This window comes from Schistocerca nitens, chromosome 1, assembly GCF_023898315.1.
Source record: "Schistocerca nitens isolate TAMUIC-IGC-003100 chromosome 1, iqSchNite1.1, whole genome shotgun sequence".
NCBI classification, from domain to species: Eukaryota; Metazoa; Arthropoda; class Insecta; order Orthoptera; family Acrididae; genus Schistocerca; species Schistocerca nitens.
The window spans coordinates 551,612,039-551,631,243 of NC_064614.1; the positions used below are offsets into that span (position 1 = coordinate 551,612,039).

At 38.2% G+C, this 19,205-nt stretch overlaps 1 protein-coding gene across 2 annotated transcripts in view; it reads left to right on the top strand.

Annotated features, from left to right (window-relative positions):
- The window catches only part of LOC126254397 (uncharacterized), a 99,598-nt gene that overhangs the window by 69,302 nt on the left and 11,091 nt on the right, over positions 1-19,205 (top strand). For both annotated transcript variants that reach the window (XM_049955308.1, XM_049955309.1), the window contains 2 exons: positions 9,894-10,192; positions 12,698-13,118. In XM_049955308.1, coding sequence (XP_049811265.1) covers positions 9,894-10,192; positions 12,698-13,118 — 720 coding nt within the window. The remainder of the gene's footprint in view (positions 1-9,893; positions 10,193-12,697; positions 13,119-19,205) is intronic.

The window sequence follows — 19,205 nt, forward strand, 5'->3', positions numbered from 1 at the left end:
CCATTAAAGGATGCCATTCATAGAAGACATTTTAAGGACAATGAGGAGGTGACTCTCACACTGAAGCACTGGCTCCGCCACCAGGACAAGGATTGGTACCGAGAGAGCATACAGCCCTTGTTTAGCGCTGGAATGGGATGGAGATTACGTGGAAAAATGGGGTGTGTATATAAAACGCCATTCTTTTGTGTGTGAAATTCTCATTGTGTTGAACAAAAAATGCGCAATTCATTACTTTCTGGGCAGCCCTCATACTTAGTATCAATACTAAGAATAAGAGCGAGCTATATAAATACCTAAAATCACTTACCTTGGTCTGTAAAGGGGTCCAATATTCAGGAACATCCATTTTCAATAAATTGCCAGCAACCATTAAAGACTTGTTTTCAGGTTGAAGCATGCTTTAAACAGAGTTAGAAAGACTTTTTGATAGGAAAAACTTGCTGACTTCATTTTCAGCAGAATGAGCCCTGTGTTGTACTAATTATGGTGTGCACCAAAGAAGAGTTACCTCATACAACAGGGAATATCTTTGTGCATGTCTACATCGAACAGTGACTGCCACCTGCAGCAAATGAGGCAGGCAACACAACAGATGGAGCAGTTTAGAAATCCTTCAGTAAGTTGTCAGGAAGCAGACTGAAAGTAAATTAATATTGCTTTCCGAGTCATATTCAACACAAAATATGGTACTACTTATGGTAGTATTGTTCTGCCAAATTAACTTTGATAATTTCTGTAAAATTATTCTGATAGCCTAAAGGGGCCGTCATGTGAAACTGTCAAGAACTAAATTAAGTTCAAACTGGAAGAACATGAGGAAATGGATAAAGACACTGCCCTTCTCCCAGTTTGGTTAATCTCCTATTATTTTGGATTTTCTCTGCTTTAGGTGTACTGAAAATAGAAAATGTCATTCATGAGTCAGATTCCCCCCCCCCCCCCCCTCTTTTTTTATGGGGGCTGGAGGGGGGGGGGGATGGCAAAGCATCAGCAGCACTTATATTGTAATCATTGAAAGTAGATGATACTAACAGCTGTAAGATTAGAATGATATGAGTGCCCAGTGAATGGTGTGTTGTTATACTAACTGTTTGGAACAACAATGGTGGTTGTATACCCAATTTAGTACTGACTACCTAAGTGGAGATATTGTGCTGTTGTTATCTCCTTTTACGAGCAGTGACTCTGGTTAAGGTCTATCTATTTCATCCTGCTCTACAAGCACTGATGTGCAAATAGGGCCACCGACCTTGCCACACAACCTGATGTTTCCCTCAAGAGCAAGTTAAGAGTGGAACTAAAAACTCGTAACACTTGAACGGAAATAGTAAGCAAATTGCTCAGTCTACTGTATGCCCCATCAGCATCAAGCAGGCAGGTATGCTGCTCAAGATGGTGAGTTACACTAAACTTCTTGGGCAAAGGGGAAAAGATATGACAATTGAGTAAAGCTAAAAGTAAATTTTTGCCTATTGTTAGTCCCGTTGTGAATTGTACAAAAATGATGATGTGTCATGACATCTTTCCATTCAGATGATACTGGTTTTCTTATTTTACAGTTAATGAGCGCACTGAAATGTTGAATGATAGTTACAGTCACCATCAAGGTTAGTGATTTCTCCTCCATTGCAATTTAATTATTATTTTGATATTGTTAATGCCTTGTGTATGCTGTCATTATGAGTAATTAAATGCAAACATCCATCTATGAGACCAAAGATAAATTTTGGTTATAGATTAAATATTGCTCACTTTGAAGTTAAATCATGCGCAGCTGTTTTTAAAATAAACCTGTAATTCAGTTTGAAAACGAAGTATCTTTTGTTTGCATCTATTTGAATAATTCGAAAACTGACAACTTTGTTCGTTGTCATAATTACATTAATTCTGCAGATAACTGCATAAAAATATTTATGTCTGCTGTGAGCCATGTGCGGCTCACGTTGATGCCGTTCGTAGCTTGGTATCTTGTAATATAATAGCGATAGTGGCGTCTCGTTTTCTTAGTGTGTTCACTCGCGCCACTACATTTGCTCGCCTTGTCTGTCCATGAGTGGCGGCAGCAGCAGCGCTTATCGATAGCACATACTGTGGTGTACCATCTTTGGAGCCGCCTCTAGTATTTCCTGGTCGTTGTGTGCCCAGGGAGTTGAGTTGGGACAGAGCAGCATTCTGGGCCGGACAGCCAGTACTCTCCTGACCTGGTGACACACATGCACTGTCCGACGGAAGGATGTGGTTGCGAGAGTGCACAACCACGTCAAGGATCGGATTCAGCAAGTTTTAGTTGAATGGACCATGATATTAGAGTAGTGCAGCTTTCAACCTGTGTGTGTGTGTGTGTGTGTGTGTGTGTGTGTGTGTGTGTCGAAGTGCCCTCATGGCAATAAGTTGTCAGTTGACGATTTATACTGGGATCTTTTCCGTTCCTGACTTGAGTGGGAATGACCGTTGGTTGGTCGTTCAATTGGCCGTTGCAGCAGACGATGTGCATTTGGTTTTCTGACCGCTTCTGGCTTCTCTGTTTTTGTGCCAATATAATTCATCTGTATTCGTTTAACAGTGACTGGTTTTAGTATTGAGTTGTTAGTGTGTATCTTGTGCTTCTGAATGAGCAGTTATTTTAATGCTGTCTCCGTACTGGATTTGGAGAGCTGTTACGAATGGAATTCAGTTTGGCTTCGGACAGAGCAGCGACTGGTTAGCCAGTTGGTCGGCACTTAAGCTACCCCTAGTGTGAGTTGCCATCCTGTTACGTGATTACAACTCTCGGTTGCCTGTCTCACTGCTTACAGAGCTGTAGTCACCTTCCTCAGGTTGATCCAGAGAGCACTGTCTGTGGATCACTCCGTCTTATTTGAACAAGTTGTCCTAATTGTTCAAAATTTACCCTAATGTTTTAACATGTTATTGCAGTTCCCACTTGTAATTCTGGCGTACAGTCGTTAGTTGTTTGTAACATTGGTTGTGGCTTTGTCAACGAATAGTTTTAGTTCTGTCTTGACAGTTCCTTCAGCTGTCACTGTAACTTTTGGCACTTATTAAAATTGTTAAAAGGGTTTTTCGTATTTTTAATGTGTAATTGTCCACCTTACTGGTAATTCAGGCCTTCAGCTGTTGTGTATTTTTGAAATTGCTTCTGGCCTTCAGCCGATGAATAGTTTTGAACCTTCTTAATCAGGCCTTCAGCCGTTGATTTTATGTGTAACATTGCTTGTGGCCTTCAGCCAACAATAACTTGCAATTCTTCTAATAAGGCTTTCAGGTGCCAGTGTAGTAAAACTTCTTAAAAAAGATTGTTGAGAGTTTGTTGTTTTTTTTTTTTTTAAATAGTGTGTGTGTTATCTGTGCAACCAACGGTAACTGAATAGGCTCCATCCACACCTTTCCTGCTTTCCCTAACTAAGTCCCATGTCTCGAGCTGCGCAACCAAAATGACAGTCACTGTACAGGTTCTGTATGTTACAGTTAGCTACATATTCAGCTACCTGAATTCCTACTTACGCTGTGTAGAAATATCCTGATCATTAGATATTTGTATAAACAGGTACCTTAATCTGAGAAATCAATGTCTGAGGAAAGGGATGCCCTTAATGTCCTATAATATAGGTAGTAAGATTGAATGCCATCCAGCAAATGTTTAGCAACCAGTGGCAGTTGGTTTTCCAGAACTATGGCTGAAATGTTCTTAGTTTACTAGATATTTATAATTAATTATGATAAATTCTGAACAAATCTTGATTAATATAAAGATGACAATGAGCTAGAAAATTGAAATTTTTGACTGCGAGGTGGTTAGTTTACTGATAAATTACAGTTTCTTTCATCTTTTACTTTGCGCGAAATCAGTCTTTTTTGCTTTAGCCACTACTACAGCAATGTTGTGATGGTGACATTATCGATGCTATAAACTATCTGAGTGCTACTGCAACTGTAGCCATGGATTAAAATCACGATGGAAAATATGTTTAATGTCAGATGTTTCTCATCTTCCTCTACTGTAACTGGAAATGACCACAATGAAATTGACAGAATCCTAAGAAACCCTAGCGTTCAGACTGCACTGCTGTACAGGTAAAGAAAAGCATCTTTTCTTAACCCTCAGGTGACTGGAAGAGGATGTTAATTGAAAATATTTAAGTATATCAGAATATTATAAATGTTAATTTCAGTGATGTTTCCACTTTTTGTATTTAATTGACTACCTTACTTCAATAATAATTGATTATTTCCTGCTAATACCACATATGAAGAGGCAACAGCCATAGCATCAGTAGTAGAGTAATGTGAATTATTTCCTCATTTTCAAAAATTCATATCTTTGTTCAGTCACACATCAATGCTGAAATTTTTACAGTACATTGCGCTCATATAGGTGTACAAACTGTGCAAAAATCATTTTTATATTCAGTCCCACCTGAGGTAACTAACTCCAAACTTTACAAAAAATGAAAATTTTCAAATTTCAAAAATTCATAAAAATAGTAAGGAAACATTTGTAAGTGTTCTTGCTCTATATGAGGCTAGTAGTGTATGATATCTAACTACAAGAAATAAATACTCTCATAAATCACTCCTTGTTTGTTATTTTTGGGCCTAAAAAGTAGATTTTTGAAAATTTGGATACCAAACTTTGGAGGTCATTTTGACTGGTTTTTTTGAATTTAGGGTATTTTGTGTAATATACAATGTTGTAGACGACACTTTTCTAAAACAGTCATGTCAATTGCAATGTTGTAACTTAACCCACTGCAGATATATTAATTTTCGCTAATGTCTCCAGACTGAAAAATTGTCACACACCTACAAATAAAAATGGCCACCATCCAATAAAGGAGCAAGATAAATTATTTTAAAAAACTGTTTTGAACTTCTCAAATATAGGGCAATCACATATAAAGAAATCAAAATATTTAAAAATGGGCAAGCAACCATTCCTGGACCACTTCATATGGATTGACCCAATGGTTACGGTACTTTAAATGTTTGTGGACTGATAATGAAGGAGGACCAGAAATAAACACAAATACCAATGACTGTGTCGATTTGATGATAATTGAAGAGCCGCAAAAAGTGATCCACGAAAAAAAAAAAAAAGTTGCTGGGCACTGATAGCATAAACATGGAGCTGATTAAATATATGTCTGGTCAGTATAGACTTTCAAATTTTATGAATGTTTGCAGGCTGAATAGACATGAGACAGATGAATCAATGGAGTTTTGGTATGCCAGTATATCTGCAAGAAATATTTTTAAAAAAATACTTGCGATCAGCCAGCCACATACCCCTGATAAACAGATTCAAGTACTTGAAATACTTCTATATTTTATCAAATTGCAAGTTGAAATATTTTATTTTATGGCTTTTACTATCTTCATAACATTCTGAAAACAAAGATTTTACATGTTTTATTCTCACTCTTCTTCACTTGATGCAGTCATTGGTAACCATGACACTGACCAACCTAAATGCAGTTAACAAGAAACCCTTCCTTTTACAAGTTTTGAGTGAAACCTTTTGTAAACCTCTATTGCTTAATATTTCAAACAGTGGTTTATACATTGAAAACTATATATTAACAAAGATTGTGGCTTGATGACTGCAAATTCAAATGTCCAGAATTTTGCCTCTACTTGGTCATGAGACTTTTTCCGATAGTTGACACAAGTTTCAACTTTTTCTTGTTTAGTGAATGTGGGAAAAGAAGACTTCTTTTATGGCTTGAATTAAGTGATCAACTCATTTTCCCTGAAAGCTGATTGGTTGGAGGTAGTGGGGTGGGGAGAGGTGGGAAGAGTTATTCACAAGTGAGGAAAGTGAGGGCATGAAGCACTATGGTGTTAAAATTAACCAGTAGTTTGGAGACAGCTCAACATTAATATCACATAAGAGAATTTGTGATAGTTGTCACTTTTTCTCTTCGAGTTTCCATGGCTGTAGCTTACACAGATGATTGGTGGAAGCACAAGATTACAGGTTTAGCCTGAGTGTGAAGATTAACTTTCAGAACAAGGACTTAATAAGGGCTGCAAACTGTTCACCAATACTGGGACGGAAATGGTAATATTATTTTAGGGATTTACAGCTTCTAGAAGTTATTGAAAATTATGATTTTTAATAACAACTATATGTCGCTTTATTACAATCAGTACTAAAATACTGCTTGGTGACACTAATGCACACATTGTGAAAAATGGGAAATTTGAGACTGTCATAGGAGAATATCAATCACACTTAAAAATAAACAGTAATAAAAGACTGACCAATTTGTATAAAATATTCTAGTTAAAACTGGTGTCCACACATTTTCACAGGAACTTACAAATATTAAAGTGATCAGAAAGGGAGAATTTGATTCAGATCATTCTGTCTCTAACCAGGCTGAAACTCAGTTTCTCACATTTAAAACCAAAAGAAAATCCAGAAAGTAAGCAGATACAGCTCCAGAAGAACCAATTGTACATAAGAAAATATAGAAAAATTTAGAGAAGAAAGTGAGACAACTGAAAATGTGATTGTCAAGAACTCGAGACTAAAATCACTTAAGTGGCAGAGGAAGCTTTAGGACTATCTAAAAATGAAAATAATACATGGTAGAGTGATGAGTGTGAACAAGGCTAAAATACAGAGCTAAAAGATTGAGAAAGTGAGATGTTCAAAAACAAAACAACCACCTAGAGCAGTACAGACAACTGAGAAAAGAAACATCGAAAGTAATCCAGAAAATCAAAAAAACTTTCGATTATTTTAAAATTTTTACCCGTCTTTGAAACACAAGCTTAAGGGTATCAAGTGCTAATTATTTTTTTTCAAAAGTGAAAATGCAAAATTAGGATTGAATAATTCACATTTCAGCAAAACATTTTGAGAGACTTTGACTATCCAGTTCCAATTTTCAGAATTTTCAGACACACAGGAAAATCTCAATTTCCTCTAACAGAGCTAGAAATTAACAAAGGCAACGCTCTAAAAACAACAAAGCAAGTGGTGAAAACTGAATTATAGCAGAATTGTTGAAATGATCAGAACCAGAGACTATAAAAAATCTACACTGCCTTTTGAAAACATTTGAAAAACTGAAAAGATACCAGAAGAGTAGAAAATATTATTATTCAAATCACTACAGAAAAAGGGAAACAGTGTCAGCAGAGGAGTGTCAGTTCTATAATACTAGTGGCTTATAAAATGTTTTCAAAAATTGTCATGAACAGAGCTGAAGAAACTTTTGACAAATAGCTGGGAGAATATGAGTGTGGTATTTCAAAGAGATGATCATGCACAGAACATGTTTTTCATTTAAAATCAATAATTTTCACATTATGTTAACCAGCAAATCTATGACAGTATGTCATTGATTCCAAGAAATCATTGGAATCTGTAGTCAGAGAAAAAGTGCTTAAAATCAGTAGAGAATTTTATGTTAAGGCAAATTAGCACACATTATTTAAATTGAAATGTATGTAAGAATTATCTCAGCCATTTGAAATAAAAACTAGTGTTGGACAAGAAGATGGCTTATGACCTTTAGTGTTGAAGTGTTAGAGAAAAAAATTCAAGTATATTTCCAGAGTTGAAAATGTCGCCAAATTGAACAAATAATTCTGGGAATTGTGGGAAGGAATTCAAATGGAGTTAACAGTTAACGTAAACTGTGTGACTTTTGCGGTACTATCAGAAAATCTTACAGAACCAGGTACTTTGATAAGTCTTCTGGAAAGAATTGTTCTCAGAAATTCAGCTGAAAAAACAAAATTCATGACAAATATAAAAAAAACACAAAAATTCATAAAATCACATAGGTAAAATAGTGAGTTAGTAAATTGAAATATCGTGGTCAAACTACTCAGTAGAAAGCACTAGGAAAATTTGCAATAGATTTAAGAGTTAATAAAATGTAAAGCATACATGGTTTTACTAAAAATATTGCAACAAGAACTACTTATCTAAGAATATAAAATTAAAACACTGTGCTACAGTGCTAAGAGCAGAATGTTAATATGCATGTGAATTCTTAATAATGGCAGAGTAGAGAGACTTGAAAGACAAATTATTGGAAAAATAATGGGTGCAATTCAAACCAGTGATGGTTGAAAATGAGAAGTAATGTGAATATTTACCGAAAAGATAGAAAATATCAGAAGTAATGGCAAAGTAAAGGTTAACCTTATTTGAATATGTCAACCAAACGAATGATAAGTCTTACAAAACAAATATTCATGTAGTTCTGGAAAAATAAGTCAACAATATCACAAGTTTCAGAAATATGAAAAGAACCAGAAAGAAACAACATCCAAGAATTAGAAATGAGTATTTTTAAGAATAAAATAGTAAATTTAGAGGGCTTTGAGACAAGAAATAATAAAATACAAAAAACATGGACAGAAGAACAAAAGGAGAAGATGGACGACTGAAAAGAAAGAAAGAAAGCAGAGAAATTGAACTTATGTGATCCCATTGGGTCAGTCCAAAGATACTGTGCATATAGCTGTTGTGCAAATAATGAGTTTACGAAAAAGTTAATGGTTCAAGAAACATAACTAGTTTTGAAGAAAGTACTAGTTCACCTGAACAAAAGTTTAAATGACACCTGTAGTAGTGATAGGCTCTAGGTGGAATAAAATAGCTGTGTACACACTTTACTATTTTTCATATGTATACCACCATAGAAAAATTCAACAGGGCAAGTATATACCTCCTGACCTGCAAAGACTGTGATTAAGTGTATATTGGACAGACATGTAGAAATTTCAGTGTAAGATACTCAGAACATTTCAGAGCACTGAAAAGTGATAGCACACATTACAGATTTACAAATCACCACATGGAAAACGGCCACCAACTCAGTGGCATAGAAACAGACCATCAGACCCTAAAATGCTGTGTTATTTGTACATTTTTTTAACTGTAGAAGAAAACTAGGACATCCAAAAAGCTATCACTCAGGGCAATAAAGACATCAATGATTACAGATTACTCTGCAACAAAACACTGGTAAGTGCCTTAAATGAACTATCAAAAACTCTTCTCTCTCTCTCTCTCTCTCTCTCTCTCTCTCTCTCTCTGAATGAAAACCATTGGAACAAATTCAGACTTTATGGCCATCAATTGGAAACAAAACAGTGAAACAAATGACCATCAAAAGTGCATCAAAAATGTAAATTGTTCTATGAAACGTGCTTCAAAGCCACAATAACATAATAAGACATAGAATTCACAAACGAGCAGGAGAAAACATGAATAAATGCCATTAAAAAACAAAACATAATCCATGAATTACAACCCACACCAGATAGTTGTACATACTAAAGCCTCACAAATTTTTACCGATGTCCACAGGTAATTCTAACCACACAAAAACAACAAAAACATTTTTGGCACAATAATACATACCAAATGCAACAAAGAACAGAAAGTAGCATACGACATGATTTTTTACTGGAATATGTATTTTAAAGGCTGTTTTATAAACAAAAATTCAATGTAGATGATATTCTAATGTCCCATATGTCTGTAGATGACATGCCATATTAATTTAGACCTGTGCCTGATTCCTTTTGGCAGCCACAGGACACATGCAATGTGCCATGAAAGGTAAAGTACACAAGTAATCTAAATAACAACAAATTCTGATGTTACATATTTCCTAACCTAAATAAAATTTGTATGTATGTCAGGAAAAATATAACAGAAAAGCTTACTGAGGATGTCTTAACTGTGGTGAAATGTATTTGGGTAGTAAAGCAAAAAAGTAATTTTGTGCTAGCAAAAAGGGGGACCAATCTTTAGTTCATTATCATTTTTCTACATATGCAGGAATGAGAGCTCAAGATTCCAAAATTGCAGATTTTTTTTTTTTTTTTTTTTTTTTTTTTTTTTTTTTTTTTTCCAGGAAGTTTTTGAAGCAGATTACAGCTGTTAAAGATGCAGGATTTAGAGGAGTAAGGAATGAAGTTGAAACATTTCTTGTTAATAGAAGTAAAAAGAAGCAGTCTAAAGGTATAGTGAACGCAGACGAATTGATGCCGCTCAAAAATGCAGCAGAAAGTTTGGAGAAAAAGTTGTTAAACCACATCAGAAGGAATAAGTGTTCACATGTCATACGTGACAGAGCTGTTGACTACTTACTGAGTGGTCAGGTATTTATACCACCTGCGGGTATATGGAACATGTTCACAGCGGGTAGCACAGGTATTGTTTACAAACATTTTAATTATTTAATATTGGTTGTCAAGTGGTATTCTTGGGTAGAGGAAACCTCAAGAAAAAGCAGATGAACACATGTGAAAAAGTAAATACAAATAAATGCTATATTTTGGTGCTAAGGGCTCCCTATCCTGACAGAAGAGAAGAAAGGGTTTGGGTAAGACTAGTAAGGGTTAAAAAATTGAGGAAAATTTACCAGGGATGCTGGGTCAATGGAAAAAAAAAATTGATTGTAGGTACGGGACAAAATTAGAAGTGAAAGAGAGCAGTAGGCGAATCAGTGTGTGGAAATACTTCACAAATATTTTGGGGGGAAAAAAACTTATTAATCGTCATAGTTCACTGCCGTGAGCTGCTGATAAATACATCTTTATTACAACCTATTTACCCTCGGATCATCAGGTATCAAAGATACACTCCTGGAAATTGAAATAAGAACACCGCGAATTCATTGTCCCAGGAAGGGGAAACTTTATTGACACATTCCTGGAGTCAGATACATCACATGATCACACTGACAGAACCACAGGCACATAGACACAGGCAACAGAGCATGCACAATGTCGGCACTAGTACAGTGTATATCCACCTTTCGCAGCAATGCAGGCTGCTATTCTCCCATGGAGACGATCGTAGAGATGCTGGATGTAGTCCTGTGGAACGGCTTGCCATGCCATTTCCACCTGGCGCCTCAGTTGGACCAGCGTTCATGCTGGACGTGCAGACCGCGTGAGACGACGCTTCATCCAGTCCCAAACATGCTCAATGGGGGACAGATCCGGAGATCTTGCTGGCCAGAGTAGTTGACTTACACCTTTTAGAGCACGTTGGGTGGCACGGGATACATGCGGACGTGCATTGTCCTGTTGGAACAGCAAGTTCCCTTGCCGGTCTAGGAATGGTAGAACGATGGGTTCGATGACGGTTTGGATGTACCGTGCACTATTCAGTGTCCCCTCGACGATCACCAGTGGTGTACGGCCAGTGTAGGAGATCGCTCCCCACACCATGATGCTGGGTGTTGGCCCTGTGTGCCTCGGTCGTATGCAGTCCTGATTGTGGCGCTCACCTGCACGGCGCCAAACACGCATACGACCATCATTGGCACCAAGGCAGAAGCGACTCTCATCGCTGAAGACGACACGTCTCCATTCGTCCCTCCATTCACGCCTGTCGCGACACCACTGGAGGCGGGCTGCACGATGTTGGGGCGTGAGCGGAAGACGGCCTAACGGTGTGCGGGACCGTAGCCCAGCTTCATGGAGACGGTTGCGAATGGTCCTCGCCGATACCCCAGGAGCAACAGTGTCCCTAATTTGCTGGGAAGTGGCGGTGCGGTCCCCTACGGCACTGCGTAGGATCCTACGGTCTTGGCGTGCATCCGTGCGTCGCTGCGGTCCGGTCCCAGGTCGACGGGCACGTGCACCTTCCGCCGACCACTGGCGACAACATCGATGTACTGTGGAGACCTCACGCCCCACGTGTTGAGCAATTCGGCGGTATGTCCACCCGGCCTCCCGCATGCCCACTATACGCCCTCGCTCAAAGTCCGTCAACTGCACATACGGTTAACGTCCACGCTGTCGCGGCATGCTACCAGTGTTAAAGACTGCGATGGAGCTCCGTATGCCACGGCAAACTGGCTGACACTGACGGCGGCGGTGCACAAATGCTGCGCAGCTAGCGCCATTCGACGGCCAACACCGCGGTTCCTGGTGTGTCCGCTGTGCCGTGCGTGTGATCATTGCTTGTACAGCCCTCTCGCAGTGTCCGGAGCAAGTATGGTGGGTCTGCCACACCGGTGTCAATGTGTTCTTTTTTCCATTTCCAGGAGTGTATTTACAATATGTAGTAAAATACATAACAGTGATTTATGATGGATTTTATGCCATCTGATGCATAGGTTTTATGCTGCTGTGTAAGCTGTTTTTAATATCTTTTGATACCTGATGGTCTGAGGGAAAACTGGGTGTAATAAAGAGGTATTTTTGTCAGCTCGTGGGAGTGAACTCTGATTTTTTTAAAAATATTTAAAAATTGGAGAACATACATGTGAAAATCGCCACCATAAATATTTTCAGGTCATAGATTGTTTTCATAGCTTTATTGTATATTTTTATTTTGTTCATGTTTGTTTCGTTTTAATCATGAAAGTAGCTTACATGACTTTTACAGCACTGTTATAACAGTTAGGCAGAGAAGCATCTCAGTCTGTAGGGCTTACTTCAAAGAAATCAATAATATAGGCCAAACATGTGGCATTCCATCTTCATTGAGTAAAGATGAAAGAATTTCGTAGGAATACAGGGGTTTTTGTGTAACATTCCTCCATGGGAGTTGGTAGTGGTGAGCAGCATTTTTGCATTATTGCTATACTTTCAGTTACCTGTTCCTTTTCTGTTTATGTGTTTGATGATTGAACTTTATTTTTAATGCCATACATTTGTTTAGTTGATCATGAGAACTAAAAGAATAATTAATTATTTTCAGATGAATCTGATCATCTAGCACCATGGTTAATTGAAATCTGGAGCCCTATGCTAAACTTGTTGCAACAGAACCTCAATATTTTACCTACACTTCTGTGTCGACTTGCCTCAGCAACTGCAGATATGCAGTTAGAACAACACCAGCAGAGGGTTGCAGCACTTTGGATGAGAGAATTATTTGCAGCCTGTGCCAAGTCACAACTAGTCCTCAAAGTTGCATGTTCAGAATTTTCTTCGTGTGGCAAAAATGTACCAAAAGAACTGTGGAGTAAGGCGGAGAGACTTGTGGTTAAGAAACAACCTCATCTTGAACGCATAATTAGTTTAAGAATTTCTGAATTACCTGATGCAACTTTGTCTGTTGATGATGTTAAAGAAATTCTTGTTTCGCCAAGCAGATGGACACATTTATTCTTACCAGAGTAAGAATTTTTTTCCCTTACTTGATGTTTAATTCCTTTTTGTGTGTTTCGTATGATTTTGGTGTACCTAATGTGTTATTCAGCTGCATGCATGTTGGTTAACTTCTCAACCAGAGCTTCCCGTGCATTCTTATTTCATGTTATTAACTATGATACAGCTGTTCACAAAGGTTATGGGGTTAAAGATAATACATAATGAGCTACATTGTGACAGGAATACAACCAATGGCTTCCAAAAACACAATCATTCACCAAAGACTGGGGAACCATGCTGTTGTTGCAGTTAGTTAATGTATGTTGTGGCTGCATCCATACAAGTTTACCTTTAAGAGAAATAGGGTAGATTAGTGGGGAGGCAGTATTGGAACATAATGTATGGGGGAAAGCATGAGTCAGAGCTTGGATTTGTGTCTTTCTCATGGATATGACTTTTCTGGCTAGAGTATGGATGGAAGAGTGGTATAAAAATGAACCTGGATATTTTTTAGGTTGTGTGGGTAATGGAATATCACTTTGGGGAAGGGGCATAAAGGGTTCTGGGGAAAATATTCATTCTTGTAAGACATGATGCAAGATAGAAGTAGTGCTGGTGGATGTGGTTCAGCTGTTGTTCATGTTGGTAATGTGGTATGAGTAGAGTGCTCCTTATGAATGGTTAATGGCCATGATTGGAGTACATGCAATATGAAAGGATATGGCACACAACATATTATGGACTAAGTTTCGACAGCACACGCTTGTGAAGGCACTGAAATTTCCTTCAATAATGTGGGGAGAATTATTCCTCATCATTGCAGATTTTAAGTGTGGATTACAACAATGTATGGGAAACCCACTTCAGATGGAAGGAGTGGCATTTATTAAATTGGGCAAATGGTTTGTGATTCCTTGGCTTAATATGGAGCCATCAGAGAGGTGGAGCTCAGCTTCAAAGAAATTGTCTTGCTGAGAAGAGTTTCAGCTAAAATATTTCACAGATCACTTTGGGATTGGGAGGAAAGAGGACAGTGTATCTTACCAAGACCACCATTCCTAAATATATTGTCACTGAATCTGAATCAGGTAAGTAGTTCAGGATGTTGTGTGTGACAGTAGATGTTTCCTTCAGATAGTCTGTAAGTAGGGTGGCATATGGGGATTCTAAGAGGGTGCTCTGCTAGTTAACATGATTCCTCCTTTTAAAGAGAGAGAATTTATGGATAAGGAAATAGTTGGTCTTGTACACAAGGAATGAGATGGTAGGAATTTTGTTCACAGCTTTTTAGGAAAGTACTTTTCTATATGTGTTTTGGGAAGCACAGAAAATGACTGTTAACAAAGTAGCCATGGACCCTTTTTCATTACACATCGGTGTTTACTGCAGAGATAATGGCCGTCATGTAAATTCTCCAGTTTATCAAACAAGATCTGGATCGTATCTGACTTGTTTGGTAAATACTTTATGATTAAAGGAGACCACTCACTACAGAGCAAAAGTACTTACATTCTTCCAGAACGTTCCTGACTTGTTTAGTGCAACATAAACTCTCACTACCCCAGCAGTAGGGAGGAACAATGGCATTCATATTACAAACCTAATGCGCATGGTTATTCAGCACCAGTGGAATGGAACTTCAATACTTTTCATAGGATGTCATCATTCCAAGGCATCCAATAAAATTAGTGTGTGGACCTCCTCAAAAAAGGGTGTGTAAACAGTAAATTCTAACTTATTGTAGATTTCAGTATATTCAACCACTCCTCTGAACATAAAGTGAAGAGATATAGTACATGTGATATAAATCACACATTCATTTTGTGTGAGTGGTATGATTAGCAGGTAACTTACGGCTAGAGACTAAGAGATTTGAAACACCAATTTCCCACTAATATCAAGCCATCCTCATTTCCGTAAACAAAACCTTACAAAATCATTATGGAAAAAGTAGACTGCTACTCATACTATAGAGGAGGCATTGCGTAGCAGATACACAGAATGGTAAGACAGCTATACGTATCAGCCTCCTTCCATAATAGAAAAAAACATATTCACATGAGCACTACTCAGACACGTATCACCACTGTCATTGTCCATTGCGGCTGGACAGCAGACTGCAACTGTTCCTGAAGCAGACATCAGTCTGCTGTGGGTTGTTGGTGTAAGGAGGTGGCATGATGTGGGGAGGAGGTGGTATGGTAGGGTAAGGGTGGGGGAATCTGTAGTGCTGTTTGTGGGAGTGTGCAGAGATGTAGGGATGTGGTGGGGCTGCTAAATGTAGCTGAGCGGTTTGGGGGAAGGGGGGGGGGGAGGAAGGGGGGGGGAGTGGAGAAGGAGAAGGGGAGGAAAAGACACTAAGGTTGAGGCCAGGGGGAGCTAGGGGAACATAGAAGGTACTGCAGAGAGTGTTTCCACCTGCACATTTCAGTAAAGCTAGTGTTGGTGGGAGAGACCATATGGCTTAGGCTGTTAAGCAGTCATTGAAGTGAAGCACATTGTGTTGGATGGTATGTTCAGCAGCTGGCTGGTCCAGCTGTCTCTTGTGGATATACAGCTTGTTAATTGTTATGTCCACATAGAAAGCAGCATAGTGGTTGCAGCTTAGTTTGTAGATTATATGGCTGCTTTCACAGGTAGCCTTGCCTTTGATGGGATAGGAGATGCATGTGATCGGACTGGAGTAGGTAGTGGATGTATTGGACACATCTTGCACCTATGCTTGTTGCAGCGATATAAGCCAAGAGGCAAGGGGCTTGGAGCAGGGGTGTAGTAAGGATGGGAAATACCCAGGCAAATGAGGAAAAATGATGTAAGTAATGTATAAAGTTTTGAAAGTGTGGAAAAACACATGCAGGTGATGTAGTAAGAACAGGCAAGTTCCCTCCCCTATTGGGTGAGCATCCTCCTCCTGCGTTCCTTAATTCAATTTTTTACCTTCTTCAATTTTTACAAAAATAGTCTGTTTTTTGGAGACATCTGTTATGTCAAAAAATAATTCCAGTGAAATTTTACTCAAAGGAGGTCATATGCATGTTTTAAGGAAGATAATATTATGAAAATTATAGATTGCTACTTGCTGTATAAAGGAGACATTGAGTTGCAACCAGGCACAACGAAAAGACTGCTATACTTTTTAGCTTTCGGCCAAAAGGCCTTCTTGTGAAGTAAAAAACACACATGCATACACATTCACAGAAGTTCAACTTGTACACCCATGTGACCACACTCTATGGCCAGACGCAGTAGACGTGTGTGTGTGTGTGTGTGTGTGTGTGTGTGTGTGTGTGTGTGTGTGTTTTACTTCAGAAGGAGGTGTGTGCCTGTCTGTGACTCAACGTCTCCTCTATATGATTAGCAGCACTCTATCCATATCCTTATAATATTGTTCTTATTCCATCTTGGACTTTCCAGTTTTTGGTTTTAAGCAAGATAAACAGTTTTCAAGACATTATATCTGGAAGATTAAAAGTTTTTTAGCCCGTGAATTTGGCATAATTTTCAGCTTTGGTTTTAATTCAGTTAAATCTTTCTCCTCAACTACTTGCCTTTTATACTTGGACAAACGTATTTATAGTACATAAATGTTAGTACTAAAGTCTAAAGGTAAACAAAGGACAAAGAAAAAAAAAACAGTGACATTGCTTTTAAAACTGACATTTACAGTCTCTAAACAATTTTGCTATACAATTTCTTGTTCGGTATTATGTACCTTAATGTTAATTTCTCATGCAAATTAATAATTATTGTAGAATTAATAAACAGTTATTGTCTTTATAATATGTTTAAAATCAGCATATATGTGACAGCTAAAATACCACAATATCTGTTGAACAGATAAGCTGTTGTGTGTAAATATTAACAGAAAACCATGATCCAAATCTTCTGTTAAAATCCTATGAAGGATCTACAAAATTGCATACTTCTTGGAAAACAGTTTAAAAGTTGGTATCATGAGGGTGGCGTCTTTCTCAGACAGAGGAGTGATTCAATACTAATTTAGCATAGCAGTCTTAGTGGTAATGGGCAACTGCAGCTACTAAACACAAAACACTGTGGATGTATTCAACAACCTTTGCACCAAAATCATAATGGTGTTTTCTCTTCTTTCTCAAGCAATGTGTTTCAGAGCTAAAGAACAAACTTCAAACCTTTCACGATGTTTATGAAGTTTTTTCCCCCGCTGCCTCTAAGTCACTTTTCCAGTACATATGAAAGTCTTTTTTGAAATTGAATGGATAAGACAAAGATGTTCTTTAACTTCTATCATCTATTTGTGCAGCTCTCTGACTAATTAAATGTAAATGGACAGATAAAAAGATCTACTCACCAGGTGGTGGCAGGGGAACACACACTCAAAAGGATTTAACTTTCACAAGGTTTTGGAGCCAGTGGCTCCTTCTGGTGGAAGAGTTGAAGGGGAAGGAAGATGGGTGAAGGAAAAGGACTAGAGAGGTTTACAGTTTTGAAAAGTCCCCTAGGTCAAGAGAGGCTTACTGGAGGGGATGAGAAAGAAAGACTGATTAATTAGTTTTTTTTTTTTTTTTACATTGCATTTCTTAATGTATTTTCTCATCAACATAGCTTATGGTCTTCAATCACTCCAGTGTTTTGTAAAACAGTATGAGCCTCGTACTTCCATTCTTTGCTGATGTATATCAGTTTCCAAGTGTCCTATTTCAAAACAGATTTACCACAAGTCAAACAAGTGATAGGGTCCAGCATTAGTCTTCTCTCAGCCCACAGAAAAGAAAAGAAAGAAAGAAGAAACACTATAAACTGAACTGTTCCACACAGCTTTAATAAGTTCACAACATAAACTGAACTAAACTGGGAATGGGTGCGGAAAAAGATCAGCAACAGTGGTAGGGGAACGGTCACTGAATGGGAAGGAGAACTTTGCATTTTCATTGTTGTACACCTATGCCAGACTTCAACAATATTGAATGTACAAGAAATTTCATAAAGTTTAAAATACACACATTATTCCCATATACATGATGAAACTGAAATTCCTTCCTCAGCTGCAATTGGCATTGAAAAAAATTCATTTGTGACAAGTGAAAATTTGTGCTGGTCTGGGACTCGAACCCGGTTTTCCTGCTTTACCTGAGCAGTCGCCTTTACCACTTTGGCTATGCGAGCATGCTTCCCTTTAGATTCAAATTTCCAACTTGTCAGACACTACAGATGCAGTGTCACCTACCAATTACCCTCTCTGCTTGAAGCCCCACGCAGATTTCTGCAATAGTTCGGACAGGCTGCATCCAAACTGAACAATCATTCAAGGTGCATATGTTCATGTGTCTTGTCTGTTGTTTGATATGTCCTGACGAGCCCACACCACACATTAAATTCCATATACTTAATTATTGTTTTCATATACATAACAGACTAAGCTGTAAAATCTGCAAAAAATGTGTGTTAACTGTATCCTATTCGAACTCCCATATCTCCAACACTATATGTCAGACTAAAAATGTGCCATGACCTTCCTTGTGTAGATTTTTATAAGAAATATTTTTTGTAAATACTGTTGCCTTCTAAAAGTGAATGGTTTATGCAAAAAAATTTAAAAAGTAAAAGAAATTGAATTTTGCAGGAGGAGGATAAAGAGGGGATGCACCCTCCTTAAGGGGACAAACTTCCCTGTTTCTTACTACTAGAACCTGAACCTCATTTGAGTATTTTCTCTAAGTTTCAAAACTTAAAAATTTATTTCAACCATTTGCCATTCTCTTCTTTCCCACTATCTTGCCTTGCGTACAAGAATATTATGTGGTTTCAGTGGCTCATGGAATACCACTGTGGGAGGGGTAGGAAGGCTACTGGGTGGGATATTCCTGATTTCAAGGCATGATGTGAGATACTTGAAACTTTAGCAGAGGATGTGGTTCAGTTGCTCCAGCTCCTTGTGCTACTGAGTCATGAGAGGAGTGCTGCATTGTGGCCGGACAGGGGTGTGTGGGAAGTGGTAAGTGACTGAAGAGACAAAGCATGGGAGATCTGTTTTTGCGCAAGAGTGGGAGTGTAATATTGATCTATAAAGATCTCAGTGAGGTCCTTGGTATATTTGGAGAGGGACTGATCATCACTACAGATGCAACCACCAC